General features: G+C 45.1%; 1 protein-coding gene across 1 annotated transcript; it reads left to right on the top strand.

The window, feature by feature from the left end:
• Positions 1-636: 636 nt before the first annotated feature.
• On the top strand, positions 637-18,591 carry LOC110014466 (NLR family CARD domain-containing protein 3-like). Its single transcript, XM_023949654.1, has 9 exons — positions 637-733; positions 2,501-2,641; positions 2,724-2,828; positions 8,032-8,110; positions 8,272-8,470; positions 8,610-10,395; positions 10,492-10,665; positions 16,417-16,534; positions 18,106-18,591. Exons 2-9 carry the CDS (start codon positions 2,553-2,555, stop codon positions 18,589-18,591), a joined length of 3,036 nt encoding a protein of 1,011 aa, XP_023805422.1. The 5' UTR covers positions 637-733; positions 2,501-2,552.
• Positions 18,592-23,516: the final 4,925 nt, after the last annotated feature.

Genomic DNA, 23,516 nt, shown 5'->3' with positions numbered 1-23,516 from the left:
ATCAGATAAATTCAGATTATATCTGTCACTGAAAAATACAGATTTATTAGAAAAATGATTTTGATTCACATTAAACTGAAGGCAATGATAACTATTTCTCTTTACAATAAAGATCAACCAGAGTATTAAAAATTGGAACTGTTGATTCAGACAAACGTCCTTTTAATTTGAGATCAACAATTTCTGTGATGATGAAGAACATCTGACTAAAGGAAACAGAAAAGGAACATGTGATAAAATCCTATAGAATTCTATGTGTTCATGAGCCTTTTGATTTTATGCTTAATTCACAACTACTGGTCCAAAGCCCATTGAAACAACTGTTGTTTTGATTTTGGGCTGTATAAATAAAGTTGAATTGAAAATTGAATTGGATCCTGTTTGAGGAAAGGCTGAGCAGAAATCTTGCAGCTTTGACTAAAGCAGAGGAAGAAACAGAAAGAGAAAAACCTCCAAATCAGTTGATGTTTTACAGAAAACAATCAAATCATAAATCCAGTCAATGATTACACATCAACCAATCATCTGTTGACCACAAAACTGATAAACCAACTTTATGATCTACTCCAGGATCAGACCATGTCCTTCTGTCCAAAGTCCACAGGAATCTGTTTTCTGGCTGCATTCAGAACTGGTTTGAAACTGGAGCCGGTTGGACCTTAGGAACACAAAGCGTTTCCAAAAACCTAGAGGAAGAAGTCAAAGAAAGAACAGCTGCATTTGTGTCAGAGGGGTGAGTTGATGGAACATCTGGGATGGAAAGAATGTGGATGTTTGCATTTCAAAGGCTTTCAGAAGAAGTTCTTGAATGTTAAGATCAGCTGGGAGCCTCTTTGTTGGAATCTAAAGGATCCTGGCTAAGATCAGATCAGATTGATCCAACATTAGTTTGGAGTTCTGAATCATGAAGAGATGAAATGATTTGAAGGAGTTGAAAGGAGGATCAATCATCTGAGCTTCAGCTTTTTCATCCCATTTCATCTGGTTGTGATTTTTCTTTTTTTGGTTCTGTCTTTATCCTTCAACCAAACAAATAAACAAAGTGAAGATCTTCACCTCTGGAGGGGGAGATCATGAGATCATCTGCAAACAGATGGAGGCTTTTGGGGATCTGCAAACACTGACCTCTGCAGGGTGGAATAGGAAGTGCAGCTTGATGTCTGACTGGAGGAAATGTTTAATCTTCATCAGATGAAATGAGAGGCTCTCATGTGAGGAAGAACATCTGAACAGCTTTGATCATTTCCTGCTGCTTTTGCTCTGATGTTGCTTCAATTCTGCTTCAATAAGTTTATATTTCAACTCCTTTCATGGATTTTCTTCAGAGCAGCTCTACTGCAGGATTGGCCAACCCTGGTCCTCAAGAGCAACAACCCTGTCTGTTTCCCAGTTCTCCCTGGAATGTTTGATGCTGACTACCTAGATTGGGTTTCTTCAGTCAATCAGGATATAGAATTCCTAGAGTCAGCTAACCAGCAGCAAGTTGATCAGGGAGAACTGGAACCAGAGATGCACGATGCCCCGAGGACCCCTCTCTACCAGATGCGCTCAACCTTTTCTACTCACCCTTTGAGGACGCTAACATCCCCCCCAGCACCAGACTCACCACCCCACCTGGCGAAGAGCCTTTTAGTGTGATACCCTTTAAGGAGGACCCTCTAGAGCAGGGCTCTACGGGACTACCCTGTCAGACTACAGGCAGGAGGTGGAACATCTGGAGGATTGGTGCAGAGAAAACAACCTCTGCATCAACATGAAGAAGACCAAAGAGATGATGGTGGACTTCTGGAAGGACAGACACCCCCCTCCTCCCCTTCACATCAGAGGGGCCGTGGGCGTGCACATCTCCAATGATCTCACCTGAAGAACCAACAATTCCTGCCTGGTCAAGAAGGCACATCATCACCTCTATTTCCTAAGGAGGCTCAGGCGTGCTGGAATGGGGATCTCAGTCCTGACCTCCTTCTACAGGTGTGTAATGAGAGAGTCCTGACCTCCTGCATCATTGTGTGGCACTGCAGCTGCTATATGGCAGAGAGGAAAGCTCTACAACGAGTGTCTAAAGCTGCACAGAGGACTGTGGGCTACAGCCTGCAGACCACCACTGACATCTATGAGACCAGATGCAAGAAACAAGCCTTGGAAAGATCCACTCACCCCCTCTGTTCTCCCTGCTCCCCTCAGGAAAGAAAGACCAGGACCACCAGACTGAGGAACAGTTTCTCACAGAAGCAGTTAGACTGCTGAACTCTGGGAGATCATGGTGGCCCTTGAAAAGCAGTGCTATGTGATTCTCTTCTGAGCTAAATTTCTGTGCAATAATCATAGGACTGTGCAATACTACATATATAATATTGATAAGTCTCTTACTTCCTGTCCTCATCACACTGAAAATGGCTGGCTGAGAATGCAGCTCCATGTCTCCACCTGGTGGAGGGAGAGCAGAAGTGCAGCAGCTGATGGCAGCTTCCTCTGATGATGATGAGGGTTTCCTCTGCAGGTGAAGGAGGAAGGTGTGTGTGAGCTGATGTGGATCCAGTGAATCCAGCAACATGGATCAGTGGGAAGAACCACAGGAGGGAGCCCCTCCCTCTAAAAGAAGTAGAGATGGTAACCATGATAACCAGAGCAAAGTTCAGAGGTGAGATGAACATCTCCAACTGTCCATGATCTTCTCCATGTCAGAGCTCAGGACTCACACCAGCAACCTTCCTTCTCCACAGGAACCAACCTGAACCTGGATCTGGATCCAGCTGTGTGTCCTACAGGAGTGACAAGTCAAAGGGTTTACCTCCTCTTTTCAAGGACATCAGGCCAGGAGTGGAACAGTAAGTGTTTGTCAGAGTTTTTGGAGGCTGGATTCTAGTTCAGATGATCAACAGTTTTCAGATGAAGGACTTGAGGTCTGGTTCAGTTCTGGATCTCTCTGATCAGACTCACTTGGAGCATCATGTGTGTGATGAGATCTTTTCAGTTGAGTATTCTGAGAGTCTCTGAGAGACATCAGAGATGTTGGAGAAGAAAACATGTTGACTGCTGACTCTGACTGACAGCAGCTCCAGTCTGATTCCAACCAAATCAGGAGAAAAGTTCCAGTTTTCTCTGGATTTGGGAGATTTTCACGTTGAAAATGTCTGAGTTTGGTTTCATAGTGTGGCTGATTTCTCCAAGTCTGACAATTCCACTTGTTTCTCCTCCAGTCAGTCAGGATGGTCTTTTTCTAGAGAAGATTCAGAGGAACATAATCTCCTCAGTCCAGAAATGCTTAAAGAGTATTTTCTGTTTTTTTCTAAAAACTGACATCCTCTCTGTAGAAAAACATCATCCAGAAATGTAGCTGCTGTGCTCCAACAGCTAAACCATGTAGATCTACATGAATTAGATCAGGTGTTAATATGCTTCAGACTAAATCTAACATTTCTGGAATCTAGATTTAGTTTTCTTTGGAAAAACTTCATTCTTATTATTAACTAAACAAAATTATAAAATGAGGACTTGTCGGAGTTCATTTTCCAGCATCCTCCACTTCTGAACCATGGATTCATTCATCTTGAATTCTCTGCAGCTGTTTGATTCCTCCACGTAGCTGATAGCTTGTAGTTTAAACAGTTTTAAACTGTGCGTTGAAAACTTTATGTTCAAACTTGTCTCCTTTTATTCCGTATTTCTTGTATTTATAAGAACTTCCACACGTTGCTTACTTGACAACTTGTTGTCAGAGTGCAATCAGAACCATTACTCTAGCTATCAGTTTGAGATTTTAAAATGGATTATAATATATTGAAATGTAACCACAATATTCTCACACATTCAAAGCCTTTATTCAATTTTGTCATGTATTTGTCTCTTTGCATTTTCAGGGTTGCCAAAACGATGTTCTTCATTATGCACATCGGGGAGGGGGAGGGGGGGGGAGGGGTGTGTGTGTGTGTCTTCTTTCACGTCCTCACTTCCCTCCTTACCGTTCTCATTTTCTCTCCTACTTCCTCTTGACTGAAGTCACTCAAAATAACTAGATGCACTGCACCACAGGGGGCTCTGTACATTTTGGAGAAAATTTACGACTTTTAAATGCGCCTTATGGTCGTATAAAAATCAATAAGATTTCTGAAGGTTAATTCAACCTTTAATCCTTTCACGCCTGACATTATTTCTAATTATATAAAATATTCCTCAGTGATTTTTCCATTCAAGGTGATGCTAAATGAACTGGAGTCCGGGATTTCTGGGTAATTCGTGAATTAGTGACATACGGAGTGAAAGGGTTAAATTATGAAGGTTTTATTGTAACTATTGATGACCTGCTAGTTACAGTGTCTTGTTAAAGAATTCACACCCTTGTATGTTTTTCTCCCTTTTGTTGCTTTCATAAATCACTCATGGTCAATAAAATTTGTCTTTCCTCAAAAAAATTTACTAGAAAAAAACCTTCAATTTTGGTGTGAAAACAGAATTCTACAAAGTAATGTCAATGAAAGAATAAATTAAATGAAATATAATTGTTTGCATAATTATTCACCTCCTTCAAGTCAGCATTTAGTAGATGCACCTTTGGCTGCAATCACAGCACTGAGTCTGTGTCGACAAGTCTCAGTCATTCTTTTATATCTGCAGGAATTTTGCTCCATTCGTCTTTAGAAAACTTCTCAAGTTCTGTCAGGTTGCTAGGATACAGACATGAACAGCCCTTTTAGAGTCCAGCCACAGATTCTCTTTGGGATTTAGGTCTGGGCTTTGACTCATTCACTCCAGTCGCCGGGAGACCAAAACCAACAGTATAAAGTTATCTTGGGGGACGGATAGAGTTATGTTGGGGGCTGGATGTGGCCCACGGGCCTTGACTTGATTTGAAAATATAGGAGTCTTGATTAAGTGAATCAGTGAAAAAGGAACAACTTTCTAATAGTATTTAAAGTTGAACTTCAGATCATATTGAAGTTGATCCGGCCCTGTCATGAAGAGTAAAAATTATAAGGATGTTTTTTTTAAAAAATAAGCACGTTTCTAGTCCATTCCTGTGGTGAGTTATGATTTTTTTAAAGAAATAACCAAAATGTGCAATTCCGCCTCTAGAAAAATTGACAAAAAAACATTTTTTTAAAAAGTGAAATGCATTTAATTTGAGATCTATTGGCCTCTGTGATTGAACGTGTAGTAATTAGTGATTAGGCTACTATGTTGGTTGAGGCATTTTTTCCAAATGAGTAAAAGAAAAAAAAGATGTTTATGCTTTCATGTTACTGGTTTCTTGGGATCAGACGGGTTGAATGTGGCCCCCGAACCAAAATGAGTTTGACACCCCTGTATTAAGAGTTTTGTGGAAGAAGCTAATGAGGAATTGTGGATCCTCCTCTATCTAGTTTTCTTGGGGATGTCAGCAGGTGTGTGTATGTGAGTGTGTGTGTGTCTGAATTCATTTGAAGTGAGAGTTAGATATTAATTATTATTTATTTCACACTGAATATTTAGAAATCTTTTTTTTCCAAACCTTAACTGCAAGACGTTTTTTCTAACTAGACCTCATTAAATGTTAGTTGAAGATCCCCCCCCCCCCCCCCCCCCCCCAGAGAGAGAATCAGCCCCCACCGCTGCAATGTCATCTGTACATTTAATAACACTGTTGTTCTGGTGTGTGGGTTTGCAGTTGTGGGTGTAGATCAGGGGTCTCAAACTCAGTTTACCATGGAGCCACAGCAGGCAGATGATGTGTCAGATAGTGATTGGTCTGGAAAAAGTTCGATAATACCATAGAAGAAGATTTTATGAAGTCTGTTTTAAACAAACATAGAACGAGATTATCTTCTAAACGCACTTTTATTATTGTTATGATTATTATTAAGTGAATGTTTGCCTATAGCTTTTTTTTAATATGTGCGCCCAGTGCTTTGTTATTGGCAGAACAGACCCGGAATAAGGGTTAGGATTAGGTTAATACATGCTAACAACATTTAGCCGTGGATGAACTTATACTGGAATAACATCATTAGGCATTATTTTGTCTGGAACTAACTGTTCACACTAGTTCAGATGACAGTTTTCACGGTTTCTCAGGACTGTTCATTCAAAAGCCGCCTCTGCTAGTGCACACACTTCTTTGCTTGGGGATACAAATCTCCCGGGAGACCCGGTTCTCCGGAGTCCAACAGCTAGCTCACGGAGAGCAGCTGAATGGCCCCTTCTCCAGACTGCACACTATAACAAAGCACCTTCCCCGGCTGCAAACACGAAGCTACGAGACTCCAGCTGCTCTGATCAGAGACACGGTTCACTTGTGGAGCAGCAGGTTCATTCTAACAGCAACAGAGCTTTTTACAAAGTGGGTTGTTGCAAAATCTCTCTATAAACACTACAAAGATGATGTCAGACACAACTTATGAGGGAAAAGACCTTTGGCCAAATGACCCCATAGTTTGAGACCCCTGGTGTAGATGAAAGGATTTAGGCAACAGCCTTGTGGGGAGCCAGTAGCTGTGTTTACATGTCTTTACTCCGCTCAAAGATTGGATTTGAATTGAACTGTGTGCATGTATGAAGTAATATGTGTGACACTACATTGAGGAGAAAAGTCACAGTTTTGAGATTAACATTTTTTTCTAAATTGCGATCAAAATGCTCAGTTTGAAAAACAAAACTTTGTCTTTTTCTTCAGCCAGAGAAACTAAATTGAGGGTAAAAGAGCCTATTTAGCTTCTGAGCCTTGGTAGCAGACATGTTTGATAAATATGGCGACTTGATTGGATAGAATCTAGACCAATCAGCATCAACCCTCTTGTCTAGGATTGGCGGTTTGGTGGAACAAACATCACCCTAAACTCTGAACTAGAGAGAAAGCCAGATGTGAAACAACGCATTTGAAAGAAATTGGGTCGCAAACTCAAAAATGTATCTTGAAAGCAAAAAAAAAAAAAATACTTTGAAAGCAAATATTTAATATTTTCATTTGCAACTTAGAAAGTTTTGTTTTTAAGACTGAACATTTTGATAGCAATTTAGGACATTTTTATCTCTAAACTGTGACTTTTGTTCTCAATATGGAGGCTACAATATCACTGCATATGGAAAGACCCTAAAAACTTTATCAGATCATTAAAAACGTTTTTCTTTTCTGTCTTCTAAATACAAGAGTAACTTCAAAGTAACAAAGTAATGTGCATTTGACTCCATGTAAAAACGTGTTACTAGCATCAGCCTTTTTTTTTCTGGACATGATTGTTTTTGACGAATTCACGATTGTTTGCACGGTTTCATAGGATCGCTCAAAATGTCATTTCTGCGTTCAAAAGCTGCCCCGGAGCTCAAACACCGTCCAGGCCCGCTCCTCTGTTCTCCTGAGAGAGAGTTCTCTGTAGTCAGGCAGCTGACTATGAGTTGAGTAGCCTTAAGTCCATAAGTGTCTCTAAAGGTTTGTTAGGGAGTTTGTTAGGGTGTTAAACGCTGAGCTACAGTCCACAAAGAGCATCCCTGTCAGCTCTCTTTTTGCTCTAGGTGGGACAGAGCATCATGGAGGGCTGTGGTCACAGAGTCCTCTGTGGATGTTCTGCCTCTTTAGGCAAACTGGTCAGAATCCAGACATGGAGGCAGCAGAGACATTAATGCAGCCTTTGACTCAAAGACAGTATAGACACGTCAGTTACTCTATAGACTTGGACAGAGAACGTGTTGATATGATCTATTGGTTTGCTGTTCTACATCTGAACTGTGAAATGAGAAACAAATGATAATTGAAAATTTGAAAAATGAAATGAAAATTGGAATTTAGTCATTTTTATATATTTAGATTATATAAAATATAAACTGATAAGATTTATCAAAGAAGTCCCAAAGTAACTTTATGAATAAGAAATGTAACCACACAGGAACAAAATACTATAAATATTCTTACATGTGTTGTTCAATTGGACCATTTTACATTGGAGTGAATGGAAACTGACTTGTTTGTAGAACATTCTAGCTGTGACATGACTCTGGTTATTTTGGGTTAAACCCACCAGTACAGACAGAATGGATCTGATTGTTGCTGATTCTCCACAGACTGGACCAGCAGAGCTCAGACACTCCCAGTGGTCCGTCTGTCCAGCAGCATCAAACACAGCTGGACTCCATCTTTCTGGTCTGTACATGAACAACAACTACTTTCCCATCATTCTGTCCACAGTCGTCTCCATGCTGCACTTTGGACACCAGTGGACTGTCAGTGTGTCCAACATGGAGCTGATGTTTGGCTCCATGACTTCACTCTGATTGGCTCATTCATCTGGAATTCTGTTGCAGCTGCTGGAGGACAACATTGTCACTTTTGTCAAGAAGGAGCTGAAGAAGATCCAGAAGCTTCTGAGTCACAGGGAGGATGAGGAGGAGCTGGAGGATGAAGATGAAGAGCAGAGGAGCAGCAGAGAGTCACTGATGAAGATCACAGTGAACTTCCTGAGGAGAATGAAGCAGGAGGAGCTGGCTGATGGACTGCAGAGCAGTAAGAGGATTTCTCTGAAGGTTTCAGCTGCTGAGAAATGAAGATTTACTGATGTCTGAACACATGGAACCACAGGGATTCAAACCCTCATCATTCAGGGCTGCAGAGAGTTGATTTACTGTTTGTTGTCTTCATTCAGGATCTCCTGCTGTTTTTCGACATGAAGTCCAATCTGGTCTGAAGAAGAAGTTCCAGTGTGTGTTTGAGGGGATGGCTAAAGCAGGAAGCCCAACCCCTCTGAATGAGATCTACACAGAGCTCTTCATCACAGAGGGAGGAAGAGGAGAGCTGAATGAAGAACATGAGGTCAGACAGATTGAAGCAGCATCCAGGAAAGCAGACAGAGCAGAAACAAGCATCAGACAAGAAGAGCTCTTCCAACTCCCAGCTGGAAGACCAGAACCAATCAGAACCGTGATGACTAAGGGAGTGGCTGGCATCGGGAAAACAGTCTTAACACAGAAGTTCACTCTGGACTGGGCTGAAGGCAAAGCCCACCAGAACCTCCACTTCACATTTCCATTCACTTTCAGACAGCTGAATGTGCTGAAAGAGGAGAAGTTCAGCTTGGTGGAACTTGTTCATCACTTCTTCCCTGAAACCAAACAAGCAGGAATCTGCAGCTTTGAAGACTTCCAGGTCCTCTTCATCTTTGATGGTCTGGATGAGTGTCGACTTCCTCTGGACTTCCACAAGACTCGGATCCTGAAGGACCCTAGAAAGTCCACCTCAGTGGCTGATCTGCTGACAAACCTCATCAGGGGGAACCTGCTTCCCTCTGCTCGCCTCTGGATAACCACACGACCTGCAGCAGCCAATCAGATCCCTGCTGAGTGTGTTGACATGGTGACAGAGGTCAGAGGGTTCAATGATCCACAGAAGGAGGAGTACTTCAGGAAGAGGTTCAGAGATGAAGAGCAGGCCAGCAGGATCATCCCCCACATCCAGAGATCCAGAAGCCTCCACATCATGTGCCACATCCCAGTCTTCTGCTGGATCACTGCTACAGTTCTGGAGGATCTGCTGAAGAGCAGAGAGGGAGGAGAGCTGCCCAAGAGTCTGACTGAGATGTACATCCACTTCCTGGTGGTTCAGGCCAAAGTCAAGAAGGTCAAGTATGATGGAGGAGCTGAGACAGATCCTCACTGGAGTCCAGAGAGCAGGAAGATGATGAAGTCTCTGGGAAAACTGGCTTTTGAGCAGCTGCAGAAAGGAAACCTGATCTTCTATGAATCCGACCTGACAGAGTGTGGCATCGATATCAGAGCAGCCTCAGTGTACTCAGGAGTGTTCACACAGGTCTTTAGAGAGGAGAGAGGCCTGTACCAGGACAAGGTCTTCTGCTTCATCCATCTGAGTGTTCAGGAGTTTCTGGCTGCTCTTCATGTCCACCTGACCTTCATCACCTCTGGACTCAACCTCCTGGAGGAAAAACAATCACAGATCTCTCAGCCTGAACAGGGAAATCCAGTCCAGTTGTACCAGAGTGCTGTGAAGAAGGCCTTACAGAGTCCAAACGGACACCTGGACTTGTTCCTCCGCTTCCTCCTGGGTCTTTCACTGCAGACCAATCAGAGTCTCCTACGAGGTCTGCTGACTCAGACAGGAAATAGCTCACAGACCAATCAGGAAACAGTCCAGTTCATCAAGGAGAAGATCAGTGAGGATCTGCCTGCAGAGAAAAGCATCAACCTGTTCCACTGTCTGAATGAACTGAATGATGGTTCTCTAGTGGAGGAGATCCAACAGTTCCTGAGGTCAGGACGTCTCTCCACAGAGAAACTGTCTCCTGCTCAGTGGTCTGCTCTGGTCTTCATCTTACTGTCATCAGAAGATCTGGAAGAGTTTGACCTGAATAAATACTCTCCTTCAGAGGAGGCTCTTCTGAGGCTGCTGCCAGTGATCAAAGCCTCCAACAAAGCTCTGTAAGAACTCTCAGGAAAATCACCTTCAGTCAACAAATGAATCTGAGTGGAAACATGAAAGATTCAATAACTGCTGTCTGTCTTTGTTTTCTTCAGACTGAGAAGCTGTTTCCTGTCAGAGAGAAGCTGTGCAGCTCTGTCCTCAGTTCTCAGCTCTCAGTCCTCCAGACTCAGAGATCTGGACCTGAGTAACAACAACCTTCAGGATTCAGGACTGAAGCTACTGTCAGCTGGACTGGAGAGTCCACACTGTAAACTGGAGACTCTCGGGTCAGTTTGATTTAAATGTTGATTCTCTGTTTTAGGAGAAAGTATCAGATAGACGTCACTGAAAAAGTAACAACAGTAGGTAGAATAAAAACATCAGTTCAGTTCAAAACCCCAGCTGGGTGTAATCTGATTACATTTTTTTCTTGAATGTTTTTCCAAACCAGACTAAACAGGAGAACCTACGTCCATCCAGGTGTTGATATCTGGGAGAAGTTCATGTTCTGTGTTCTTTGAAAGAAAACATGAATCAATCCCAGAACTGCAGATTTCAATGGACAAACAGTTGCAGCAGATTTCTGACCCACAGAACAGCAGCTCCTTATGAAGAGATATGTTAAACTTCAACAGACTGACAGGTCTTTTTTTTAACACACTTTATTCAAATATGAAGATCAGTTAATGACTTTTACAACAAGAAAATGAAAGAACAAGTGGCATCTCAGCAAAAATGAAAGCATCAAGAGGAGTCTCTTGGAAACATTTTTCCATAAAAAAACATATTACCATAAAAAAAATAAAAAATAAAACAATAATTAACTAACAGAAGAAATGTTCCAATGTGTATACCAATTATGAGTACATAAGCCACCCATAAAGGTAAACAAAACTGTCCCATTGCAAATACACATTTTTCGAAAATGTACCCATCCGGCCAGCCAAAGTGTTCAGTCACATAAGTCATAGAACATCTCTGACCTCAAGTGAAGTTTAGCAGTTATTTCTTTCCATCAAATGAACTTTCCTCAAAGCCTCCGTCCACTGTTCAAGAGTCGAAGGTGAGGTTTTAAGCCAAGAGCTGGTGATCATCTTTTTGACACTAGTAGAAAAAAATTTGCATAAGTTTAGCTTTTCTCTTTTCTTCTCTATAACTTCTTCAGGAAGGATAACTATTATATAGCAAAATGGATTTAATGGCAAATTGACCTGTACTATAACTTTAATATTGTATTGAATTTCCTTGCGACTTTACGATGTGATGATGTCATTTGAAAATGTTTTTTACAATGTAGGATTCAAGATGAAGAAATATTTAATCTGACATTTTTTAAATCAAAGCTTTAAATCAAAGCAAAAATCTATTGAAATTTGAACTGCTTTGTCTTTTTGTTTAAATAATTCAAATGAAAATTAATTTTACATCTTCCAGTTCTCTTTCATCCATCCATCCATCCATCCATCCATCCATCCATCCATCCATCCATCCATCCATCCATCCATCCATCCATCCATCCATCCATCCATCCATCCATCCATCCATCCATTCATCCATCTTCCTCCGCTTATCCGGGACCGGGTCGCGGGGGCAGCAGACTGAGCAGAGATGCCCAGACTTCCCTCACCCCAGCCACTTTCTCCAGCTCCTCTGGGGGGACCCCGAGGCGTTCCCAGGCCAGCCGAGAGACGTAGTCTCTCCAGCATGTCCTGGGTCTTCCCCAGGGCCTCCGCCCAGTGGGACATGCCCAGAACACCTCTCCAGGGAGGTGTCCAGGAGGCATCCGGACTAGATGCCCGAGCCACCTCAACTGGCACCTTTCGATGTGGAGGAGAAGCGGTTCTACTCCGAGCTCTCCGTGGGTGACCGAGCTTCTCACCCTATCTCTAAGGGAGCGCCCAGCCACCCTACGGAGGAAGCTCATTTCAGCCGCTTGTATTCGGGACCTCGTTCTTTCGGTCATGACCCATAGCTTATGACCATAGGTGAGTACTGGAACGTAGATCGACCGGTAAATTGAGAGCTTTGCTTTTTGGCTCAGCTCTCTCTTCACCACGACGGAACGATAGAGCGACCGCATAACTACGGACGCCGCTCCGATCCGCCTGTCAATCTCACGCTCCGATCTTCCCTCACTCGTGAACAAGACCCCAAGGTATTTAAACTCCTCCACCTGGGGCAAGGACACTCCACCCACCGAGAGATGGCAAACCTTTCTCCGGTCAAGGACCATGGCCTCCGATTTAGCTGTGCTGACCCTCATCCCAGCCGCTTCACACTCGGCCGCAAACCACCCCAATGCACGCTGGAGGTCCGATGAAGCCAACAGAACAACATCATCTGCAAAAAGCAGAGAGGAAATCCTGTGGTCCCCAAACCAGATCCCTTCCGGCCCCTGGCTGCGCCTAGAAATTCTGTCCATAAAAACTATGAACAGAACCGGTGATAAAGGGCAGCCCTGCCGGAGTCCAACGTGGACCGGGAACAAGTCTGACTTACTGCCGGCTATGCGAACCAAGCTCCTTCTCTGGTCATACAGAGACCGGACAGCCCTCATTAAGATGGGCAAACTCCCACAATCCCTCCAGCACCCTAGATAGGGTGTAGAGCTGGTCCACTGTTCCATGACCAGGACGGAAACCGCACTGTTGTTCCTGAATCCAAGGTTCGACTATCGGACGGACTCTCCTCTCCAGTACCCTGGCATAGACTTTCCCAGGGAGGCTGAGGAGTGTAATTCCCCTATGGTTGGAACACACCCTCCAGTCCCCCTTCTTAAAGAGGGGAACCACCACCCCTGTCTGCCAGTCCAGTGGTACGGTTCCTGACCGCCACGCGATGCTGCAGAGACCTGTCAGCCAAGACACTCCCACAGCATCCAGAGACTTGAAGTGCTCAGGGTGGACTTCATCCACCCCCGGGGCCTTGCCACCGAGGAGCTCGTTGACTACCTCATGACTTCAGTAATAGACAGCCCCACCCCAAAGTCCTCATTCTCCGCTTCTTCAAAAGAAGGCGTGTCAGTGGGATTGAGGAGATCCTCGAAGTACTCCTTCCACCACCCGACAATGTCCCCAGTCGAAGTCAACAGTTCCCCACCTGCACTGAAAATGGTGCCTGTGGAGAACTGCTTTCCCCTCCTGAGTCGTCGGATGGTTTGCCAGAATTTCTTCGAGGCCAACCGATAGTCCTTCTCCATGGCCTCACCAAACTCCTCCCAGGACTGAGTTTTCGCTTCCGCAACAGTCCGGGCCGCAGCTCGCTTGCCGGTACCTGTCAGCTGCCTCTGGAGTCCCGCAGGCCAGCCAGGCCTGGTAGGACTCCTTGACGGCATCAGCTTGACGGCATCCCTTACTTCCGGTGTCCACCAGCGGGTTCAGGGGTTACCGCCGCAACAGGCACCAGAGACCTTGCGACCACAGCTCTGAGCAGCAGTAGAGACAATGGAGGTGGAAAACATGGTCCACTCGGACTCAATGTCCCCAACCTCCCTCGGTACCTGTTTGAAGTTCTCCCGGATGTGGGAGTTAAAGACTTCCCTGACGGAGGGCTCAGCCAGACGTTCCCAGCAGACCCTCACAGTACGTTTGGGTCTTCCAAGACTTTCCGGCCTCCTTCCCTGCCAGCGAATCCAACTCACCACCAGGTAGTGATCGGTGGACAGCTCCGCCCCTCTCTTCACCCGAGTGTCCAAGACACAGGGCCGAAGGTCGCCTGAAACAACTACAAAGTCGATCATTGACCTCCTGCCTAGGGTGTTCCTGATGCCAGGTGTATTGATGGACACCCTTGTGCTCGAACATGGTGTTCGTCATGGACAAACTATGACGAGCACAGAAGTCCAATAACAAAACACCACTCTGGTTCAGATCAAGGGGGGCGTTCCTACCAATCACACCCCTCCAGGTGCCACTATCATTGCCCACGTGGGCATTGAAGTCCCCCAGGAGGACAATGGAGTCCCCCGTTGGGGCACTTTCCAGTACCCCTTCGAGAGACACCAAGAAGGCCTGGTACTCCGAACTGCTGTTCAGCCTGTAAGCCGAAACCAAAGTTAGAGACCTGTCCCCCACCCGGAGGTGGAGGGACATGACCCTCTTGTCCACCGGGGTGAACTCCAACACTTGGCGGCTGAGCTGGGGGGCTCACGAGTAAGCCCACGCCAGCCCGCCGCCTCTCACCTTGGGCAACTCCAGAGTGGTAGAGAGTCCAACCCCTCTCTAAGGACTGAGTTTCAGAGCCCAGGCTATGTGTGGAGGTAAGCCCGACTATATCTAGACAGTATCTCTCAACCTCTCGCACCAGCTCAGGCTCCTTCCCTCCCAGAGAGGTGACGTTCCATGTCCCAAAAGCCAGGTTCCATGATTGGGGTTTGGGCCGCCGAGGCACCCGCCCTCGACTGCCACCCAAACCACATTGCACCGGCCCCTTTTGGGGTCTCCTACGGGTGGTGGGCCCATGGGAGAGTGGTCCCACGTTGCTCCTTCGGGCTGTGCCCGACCGGGGCCCGTGGGAAGAGCCCCGGCCACCAGGCGCTCGCCTGAGAGCCCCGACCCTGGGCCTTGCTCCAGAGCGGGGCCCCGGTGACGCCAATCCGGGCGATGTAATCGGGTCCTTGTTCTTTCTTGTCATCAGGGGGTTCTGAACCGCTCTTTGTCTGGCTTGCACCTAGGATCTGTCTGCCATGGGAGACACTACCAGGGGCTTAAGCCCCAGACAGTTTAGCTCCTGGGATCACCCGAGCTCTCAAACTCCCCCACCACCTTAAGGTGGCGGTTCACGGGGGAGTTCTCTTTCATTTTAAAGTCATTTGAAATTTATTGCATTTCCATTCACCTTCAGGTATTTGGGTCAAAGTCCAAAAGAAATTGCTCCCCCCTCCCCCTGCATAATGGATTTTCTATTTTTTTTTCCTTTTTTAATTGTTCTGTCCAACAGCTTAGCAAACAGATTAGAGCTGAAGGCTTTTTGTGTTGGACAGGTTTTACTATCACAAAAAGAGGTTATATAGCTTCGAGAAACTAGAGTGTAGCTTTGTATAAACCCTTCTTTGTTGTATTAGTTTTTATTTATTAGTTACATTTAGTGTGTGTGGGGAGGGAGAGGGGAGAATGTGAGGGGAGGGTGGAAGAGAGTAAAATGAAGAGGTGAAAAGGTGGGGGATACAAGCACTGATTTGAATAAGTTATTATTTTAAGCTGTAACAATTATACCAGATCTGCCGGAAAGACAAATGTTACATCAAAGGTGAAAATCTGACACTAAGATGAGCGAAAAAAATCTGTCCATCAATACACTGTGGGTAAGGAGGAGGGATGAAGCAGACAGGGAGCGGTGTGTCAGTGTGCATGTGCATGTGGGGGTGGAGATACATGCATGCTGCCGACGTGAACCGTGTGTTCATAAGGGGAACCAGATCCTACCCAGCCAGACCAGCCAGACCAGGAGAGGGGAGGAGAGCCCCCCAGGCCAGAAGCCCCCCGAGCATCCGGACCCAGGCAGCCCGGGAGGAGGGGACCGCCCACCCCACCGGCCAGGCACAGAGAGGGCCCCCCTACAGGGGCCCCCCCAGCGCCCAGAGGCACAAGCGAACCCAGTGTCCGGCCCCCAGGCCACAAGACAGGAGCGCTTAGCCGTACCAGGCGGCAGCCATGGGGGCCACCGGGCGCCTGACACCGAGACAAGGGCCAGGAACGAAGCCAGGGCCCCCGGAACACATGAGCCGTCCACCACCCGACCGGCGCCCCGTCTCCGCAAGCCAGCCCAGGCACGCGACCTAAGCAACCCAGGGATCGCCACGCACCCACAGCTTCCCCCCATAACCTTACACACTACAACCCCCGCCCCCCCCCCACCATAATATCTGAGCCCCCCTCCCCTAATAATGGATTTTCAATTACAGGTCATCACAATTTTTCAGCCCAAAAGGACATCTGTCAGTCTGTCATCAGGGCGCGTCCCACCTGATTGAATGGACCAAGTTCCTGGACCTCCAGCTGCATCACTGCTCCTGAACACACTTTTCTGTCTGATTGCAGGTTGGAGGACTGCAGTTTGTCAGAGATCAGCTGTGAAGTTCTGGTCTCAGCTCTGAAGAAAAACCCGTCCAATCTGACAGAACTGGACCTGAGCTGGAACAACCTGGAGGATTCAGGAGTTCTTCATCTGTGTGGTTTTCTGGAGAGTCCAGACTGCAGACTGCAGACTTTGAGGTCAGACTCCATGTTTCAGTTGTGTTCAGATCAATATGATATGTACAGATGACTGACTGATGACATGACTACATAACGATGACTGACCCCCCCATTACTATCTTACCGTATGCTGCTGACTGCACTCATTGTGACTCTGAGGCTTCTTTTCCTTTTTTTTTTCTTTTTTCACAAAAGTACATGTGTAAATCAGCTGAGCACAACTCATGTGATATTTTTTCTTTTGTACTTATTCCCCCAAACATCATTACAGTAGGTGAGGTAGGGAGAGCGAGTAGTTAAATGTTTTTGATTACTAGCTAGCCTGACAATAAGTCTGTCCAAAGAAGAATGTTTTAAGCCTAACTTTGAATGTAGAAACTGTGTCGGCCTCTCCTACATGAGCTGGGAGTTTATTCCATAAGACAGGGGCTTGGTGGCTAAACGTCCATGTCTCAGTTGTGTTCAGATCAATGACTGACTGATGACATCACTACATAACAATGACTGACCCCCCCATTCCCACCTTACCGTATGCTGCTGCTGACTGCACTCTCTGTGACTCTGAGGCTCCTATTTATTTTTTCAGCAAGGTATTTACATATATCAGGTGTGCACAACTCATGTGATATTTGCATGTCCAGCTGTGCCGTATCAGTCATGTCAAAACTTTCATCCACAGATAACTAGCTGGGACACTAAGTGCAATGAACAGTGAATCGAACAATTATGTGACAAACATGATAAAAAGACCAATAAGACACTGCAAGATTTTTATACTCTTCTCTTTGTTACAATTTGTTCTTTATCTTATTTATGAACCTTTTTAGTTTTGTTGTTTTGGTGAACTCTGTATTTCACCCTGACTGGAGAGCTGCAGAAGAAAAATTCCAATATACCTGTTTTACATGTATAAATGGCAATAAACTCTTAATCTTATATTAACTTTAACCTTGAAGGCAAGGGCTTCACTATTAAGTATCTTCAGTTCTCCTTGGTGGAGCAGTTTCTCACACTGTCAATAACTGTCTCTCTGTCTCTGGTGGCTCTGAGTCTGAGTGGAGCTCCAAAGACGGAAGCAACAGTTTAGAACCCCGTATTGCAAGACAATTAGTACAATGTACTACTGGCATGGGGGCTTTTTTCTTGTATTTCTACCAAAGATTTATACAAATAAAAACTTGAAATAAAAAAGAGCAGGACACTAGGGTACTTTTTAAGAAGACAGGGCAGCTGATCAAGCCCACCTAGGTTCTTAATTGTGCACATGGCTGCCTCCAGGTGATCTATTTTTGTATTTAATCATAACAGCCTGAAAAGGTTCTTGTATTGTGTGATCTTGTGTTCCTCACAAAACAAGCTTCTCTTTGCGAGCTGGTGTATTTATGTCTGCTCTTTGAGAGAGACAGCAACAGAAGCCCAAGAAGCAGAGAGCTTCTCATGGTATTCAAGACTTAGAAACAGACCCAGATGCTAAAACCCGGAAGGATAACAGGAGAGTTTTTTGGTAAACAGTTTGATTTAATTTTCTTGCAGGTGATTTTTCAAAGGCGGGATCTTCGATTCGAGATTACAGGTGAGTGGCAGGAAGACGTGGACGGAGGGCTCTTGTGGACGGGCTTGATCTGGGAAAACGTGAAACGTGGGATGTACTTTGAGAGCCGAGGGCAGCTTGAGGCGGACGCAGGTGGGGTTGATTATCCGGTCGATGGTGTAGGGTCCAATATAACAAGGAGCCAGTTTGGGGGAGGTCGCCTAAATGGGGATGTTCCTCGACGAGAGCCAAATCCCTTGACCTGGACGGTGGGTGGGTCCTACCACCCTGTGGTGATCGGCGATCTGGCAAATGCTCTCCTTGGTGCAGAGGAGAGCCGCGCTGGTCTGGTGCCAAATCTGCTGGCACCGCTCGAGATGGAGTTGAACCGAGGCACCGCCAGATCAAGTTCCTGTGATAGAAACAGAGGTGGTGAGTATCCAAGGGAGGTCTCCAAGGGAGACAACCCCGTGCCAGAGGAGGGATGATTGTTATGGGCGTACTCCACCCAAACCAGGAACTTGGACCAATCTGCGCCGTTCTGAGCAGCCAGGCAACGGAGTTTTACCTCCAGTTCTTGATTAGCCCTCTCCGCTTGACTGTTGGATTGTGGATGGTAGCCAGAGGTTAGGCTGACAATGGCGCCAAGTCAGTTACAAAAGGCTTTCCAGACCTGGGAAGTAAATTGGGGTCTGCGGCCGGAAACAATGTCAGTAGGAATTCCATGATGATGAAAAACTTGGTCTACCAGTATTTCAGCAGTCTCTGTGGCAGTGGGTAATTGGGAGAGGGGAATTAAACGAGCGGCTTTGGAAAAACGATCAACTATAGTGAAAACTGAGGTAACCCGGGAACAAAATCAACTGCTATGTGGGACCAAGGTCGGCTAGGAGTGGGAAGAGGATTTAGATGACCAGCAGGTGGTGAGTTGGATGTTTTGGAACGGGCGCAGGTGGTACAGTCAGCCAAGTAATCTCAAACGTCCCTATCAATGGAAGGCCAAAAAAAAACATCTTTTAAGTAGGTTGAGTGTCCTACGAATACCACCATGACAGGCAATACGGGAGGAATTAACCCAAGTGATGACATCTGACCTGAGTGATGTGGGTACGAATAGAGTTCTAGGAGGACAAGGAGGGTGATCGGGTTCTTCACCTTGGGCCTGCATGGCCTTAGATTCGATGTCCCAGGTGATGTTCCCTACAATACATGAAGAAGGGACAATGGTAGTTTGAGTGTCGGATTCCGAGTGGTTGTATTATCTGGAAAAAGCATCGAGTTTAATATTACGACTGCCAGTAGGGTAAGTGATTATGAAGTCAAAACAGTCAAAACACAGACACAAGCGAGCTTATCGAGAGTTGAGATGTTTGGCAGATCGCAAATACGCCAGGTTTTTGTGGTCTGTCCACACAATAAATGGATGCTCAGCCCCCTCCAGCCAATGTCGCCACTCTTCCAAAGCTAGTTTTATGGCCAATAATTCGCGATTGCCCACGTCGTAATTCTGTTCTGCGGGAGTAAGTTTCCGGGAGCAGTAGGCACATGGTTTAAGTTTTCCGGATGAGGCTTCTCTTTGGGACAAGACAGCTCCGACACCGGAATCATAGGCGTCCACCTCCACAATAAATTGTCTACGAACGTCAGGTTGGATGAGTATGGGTGTGGAGATGAAGAGGTCTTTAAGTTTCTTGAAGGTGGCATCGGCATTGGAGTTCCAGGTATATGGTTTGAGAACCGAATTGAGTTGGGTGAGAGGAGCTGCAATGGAACCGAAATTGCGAATGAATTGTCTATAAAATTTGCGAAACCTAAGAATTGCTGTAACTATTTTCGAGATTCTGGCACCTCCGAATTGGCGACTGCTTCAACCTTGGCAGGATCGGGACGAATACGGCCTGCTTCTATGATGTAATCTAAAAATGAGATGGATGGAACATGGAACTCGCACTTTTCTGCTTTGACGAATAGCTGATTTTCGAGGAGTCTTTCTAGAACAAGACAGACGTGATGGTTACGTTGTAAGTATGTATGTATGGAAGTAGTAAGTATGTCAGCTAAGTAGACGAAAACGAAATGGTTGAGGGAATCTCGTAAGACATCGTTGACCAGCCTTTGAAAAACTGCTGGGGCGTTTGAGAGTCCAAAAGGCATCACTAGATCATCACTAACCCAGTTGATCCTTATAAATAATATAGTTAACAGAACGAAATAATGTACAAAACTGATATTCTCGTCAATGTGTCCGTCTGGCGGAGCAGATATAGTCAAAGTCAAAGTCAGCTTTATTGTCAAATATGCTGCATCTGTAAGACATAGAGCACAGATGAAATTGCTTTCCTCTCACCCCACAGTGCAAGCAGCACTTAAAAAATACATTATTTTAAAAACAATTCAGGAATTCTTCATCTGGCAAACGAGGACGACTGGCTTATGAGCCGGTTCCCACTTCCTCCAGCCGTCCTGTTGGACCTCTGCGGGCTTTTGGGGGTGTGTCACCCGGTGCATTTGGCGCGAATAAATGAACGAATAAATAAAAATAAATAAATAAAACAAATAAATAAATAAATAAGTAGTGGTAGTAAAAAATTAGCTGAAAGCCAGGTTAAAAAGATGGGTCTTTAGCCTTTTCTTAAAAACTTCAATGGATAAAATTAGACAAATTAATAGATAAAAAGAAATAGCTTTATCAACTGATAAAGCTATTTCTACAGATGTAGATAGATAGATAGATAGATAGATAGATAGATAGATAGATAGATAGATAGATAGATAGATAGATAGATAGATAGATAGATAGATAGATAGATAGATAGATAGATAGATAGATAGATAGATAGATAGATAGATAGATAGATAGATAGATAGATAGATAGATAGATAGATAGACAACTTTATTTATCCATTTGGGAGGTTCCCGCATGGAAATTGACATCTCCATCGCATACAGCACTGGTTGATATACATATAGGAAAAAAGCAGCACAGTAGCTAGAAAAATTAGAACAGTAAGAAAAAGTTTAAATATCTCCAAAACAGCATATACAAAAAAAGCTCATTCAGGCCCTTTCCCTTTCCTTTTCTGTCGCCCTCCCTCCTCCTAAGTGGTGGTTAAAGAGTTTGATGGCAAGAGGGACAAAGGAGTTCCTCAGTCTATTAGTCCTGCACCTTGGGAGGAGCAGCCTCTTGCTGAAGGTGCTTCTCTGGCTACTGATGGTCATGCGCAGAGGGTGGGTGGCATTGTCCAGGATACATGTTAGTTTTTTTAGTGTCCTTCTCTCTGCCACAGTAGCCAGAGGGTCCAGCCTTGTGCCAACCACAGAACCAGCCCGCCTGATCAGCTTCTCCGGCCTGGAGAAGTCTGTCTTTGAGGTGCCCCCCCCCCCCCCCCCCCCCAGCACACCACAGCGTAGGTTAGAGCGCTGGCCACCACGGACCATTATACATCAGCAGTGGCCCGGGAACCTCGAGTTTGACACAAATATCCTAAAGGATTTCTGGTTTCAGAAAAAGGAACTTTGGGAGCAGCGGAGCCAGCTGAAACCCTTAGACCAACAGCAGAACCATCAGCTGCTTCTCTTTAGGGCCACATTCAGACATTTTGGGCCCCATGGATCCAATGTTTTTTAAGGCTAACCTACAGTTTAGTGATGTCAGGAAATACTTTCAAAGGTGAACTAAAGACTATTTTAGTTGTTTTCTGCACAAGCTGCTTTTCTCAGTCTGGATGAAGATAGAAAGGAAAGTTTTGCTCTGCTTCATTCTGGTCTTGTCGTGTACATTTTTTATTTGAATGCTGATTTTCTTTTCTGTTCTCTTCAGTCTTCATCTGAATCTGTGTTGAACCTCATGGAAACTTTGTAACACACTCTTAACAGGGTGATTAGTGTCCGAGCCCATGTAGATAATTCTTTGGAAGTTCTTGAACAGCGCATAGTGTCAATAATGCAACAGTTTGAGCAGCAGTTGGTTGAGTGTTTACAACAACGAGATGAGAAATAGAAGGCTGAAATTCAACACTGAAGTGCACCAGTCCAGCTACTATCTCCACGTCTCTCTCCACTGATGGACCGTGGCCCCATCACCAACACTCCCACAATTTCCATCCGTTTTTGCCACCTGAAGAAAAACATCCTTCTGATTGTGGCTCTTCCAATAACCCACAATCTGGTTCCCTCTGCAACATTAGAACAACTCTCCTGTCCTGAGGTCCCACCTGAGGTCAATAGCCTGCTCAGATCCTGGTCAGGACTGTGTTTAAGCCGACTAGGAAAAACCATAATGGAAAAACACCACATCTTCACCACTGATGACCTTCCCATTCATTGTAAGGTATATCAGGTCTCCCCTCACAAACCATAGATCAGCGCAGACCATGAGAACAAAATGCTGAAAGATAGGAACATTGAGCCATCACGGTCCTCCTGGGGCGCCCCTGTGGTGCTCATGGGGAAACCAGATGGATCTATGAGGTTCTGTGTGGACTATCGAAGGCTCAATGCAAAAACACATCAAGGCGCATATCCCATGCCTTTGGTACACAAGCTGCTTGAATCCTTCCACGTGTAACGCTCAAAAAACTTTTACTAGGTCTTCTGATTGATACACTACCAAGGGGTTTCCTCACCATGAAATTCAAGCCAAACAAACCCAGATGCACACAAACAAAATAAACCAGCCACTACATCTGGAAAAAATATTAGAATAATCCATTGAAAAAAAGTTCCTCCAAAAACAGAAAAATGAAGTCTCAATCTTTGCATGGTACCATGACTTACAAAAAGAATATGTACATCCAAAAAATGAATATTAAGGGTCGGTCTCACCGCTTCCCGAAAACTGCTCCTTCGAGTGCGCTCCTCACGTCCAGAACGCCGCTTTCCGGGACCCGGTCCTCCTGCAAGCGCTCCGCTAAGATGAAGGTTATAATTAAGTATCTCCCGCTATTCTTCCAATACTGTTGGATGAATGAAGAGATGACAAGCTGCGGCTGCAGACTTTCCGCGTCTGGCAACGCCACACCCTTCTCCTTCAGCGTCTGACGTTCCTTTCAGCGTCTCCCGCTCCTCTTTTCCAATCACCTTTGGTTTCCGCCTCTAATGATGGTTTACCCAGTCAAAAGTCCCATAGTCAATGACGCCAATATTCAAATTCATAGGCAGTGCACACAGGATTTTATGTTATAATTCCCACATTTTCTTTTCATATGCATTTTCCCTTGAGCAATAAGTTTCTTTTCTCCTTATATTTTACATTTTCATTCATCGTACCTTTCATTCATTTTTCAATGTGACGGTGTCACACACGAAGCCACCATCTTGGACTTAAGAGTGCCAACGGTCCATCCAACAATTAAAAGCAGCTCTGAACAATGCTCCAGTACTTATGCAGCCTGACTACGCTCTACCTTTTGA

This window comes from Oryzias latipes, chromosome 2 (assembly GCF_002234675.1).
Source record: "Oryzias latipes chromosome 2, ASM223467v1".
Taxonomy (NCBI): Eukaryota; Metazoa; Chordata; class Actinopteri; order Beloniformes; family Adrianichthyidae; genus Oryzias; species Oryzias latipes.
Note: the sequence above shows the minus strand (reverse complement) of the source record. Positions and strands in the feature narration are given on the sequence as shown.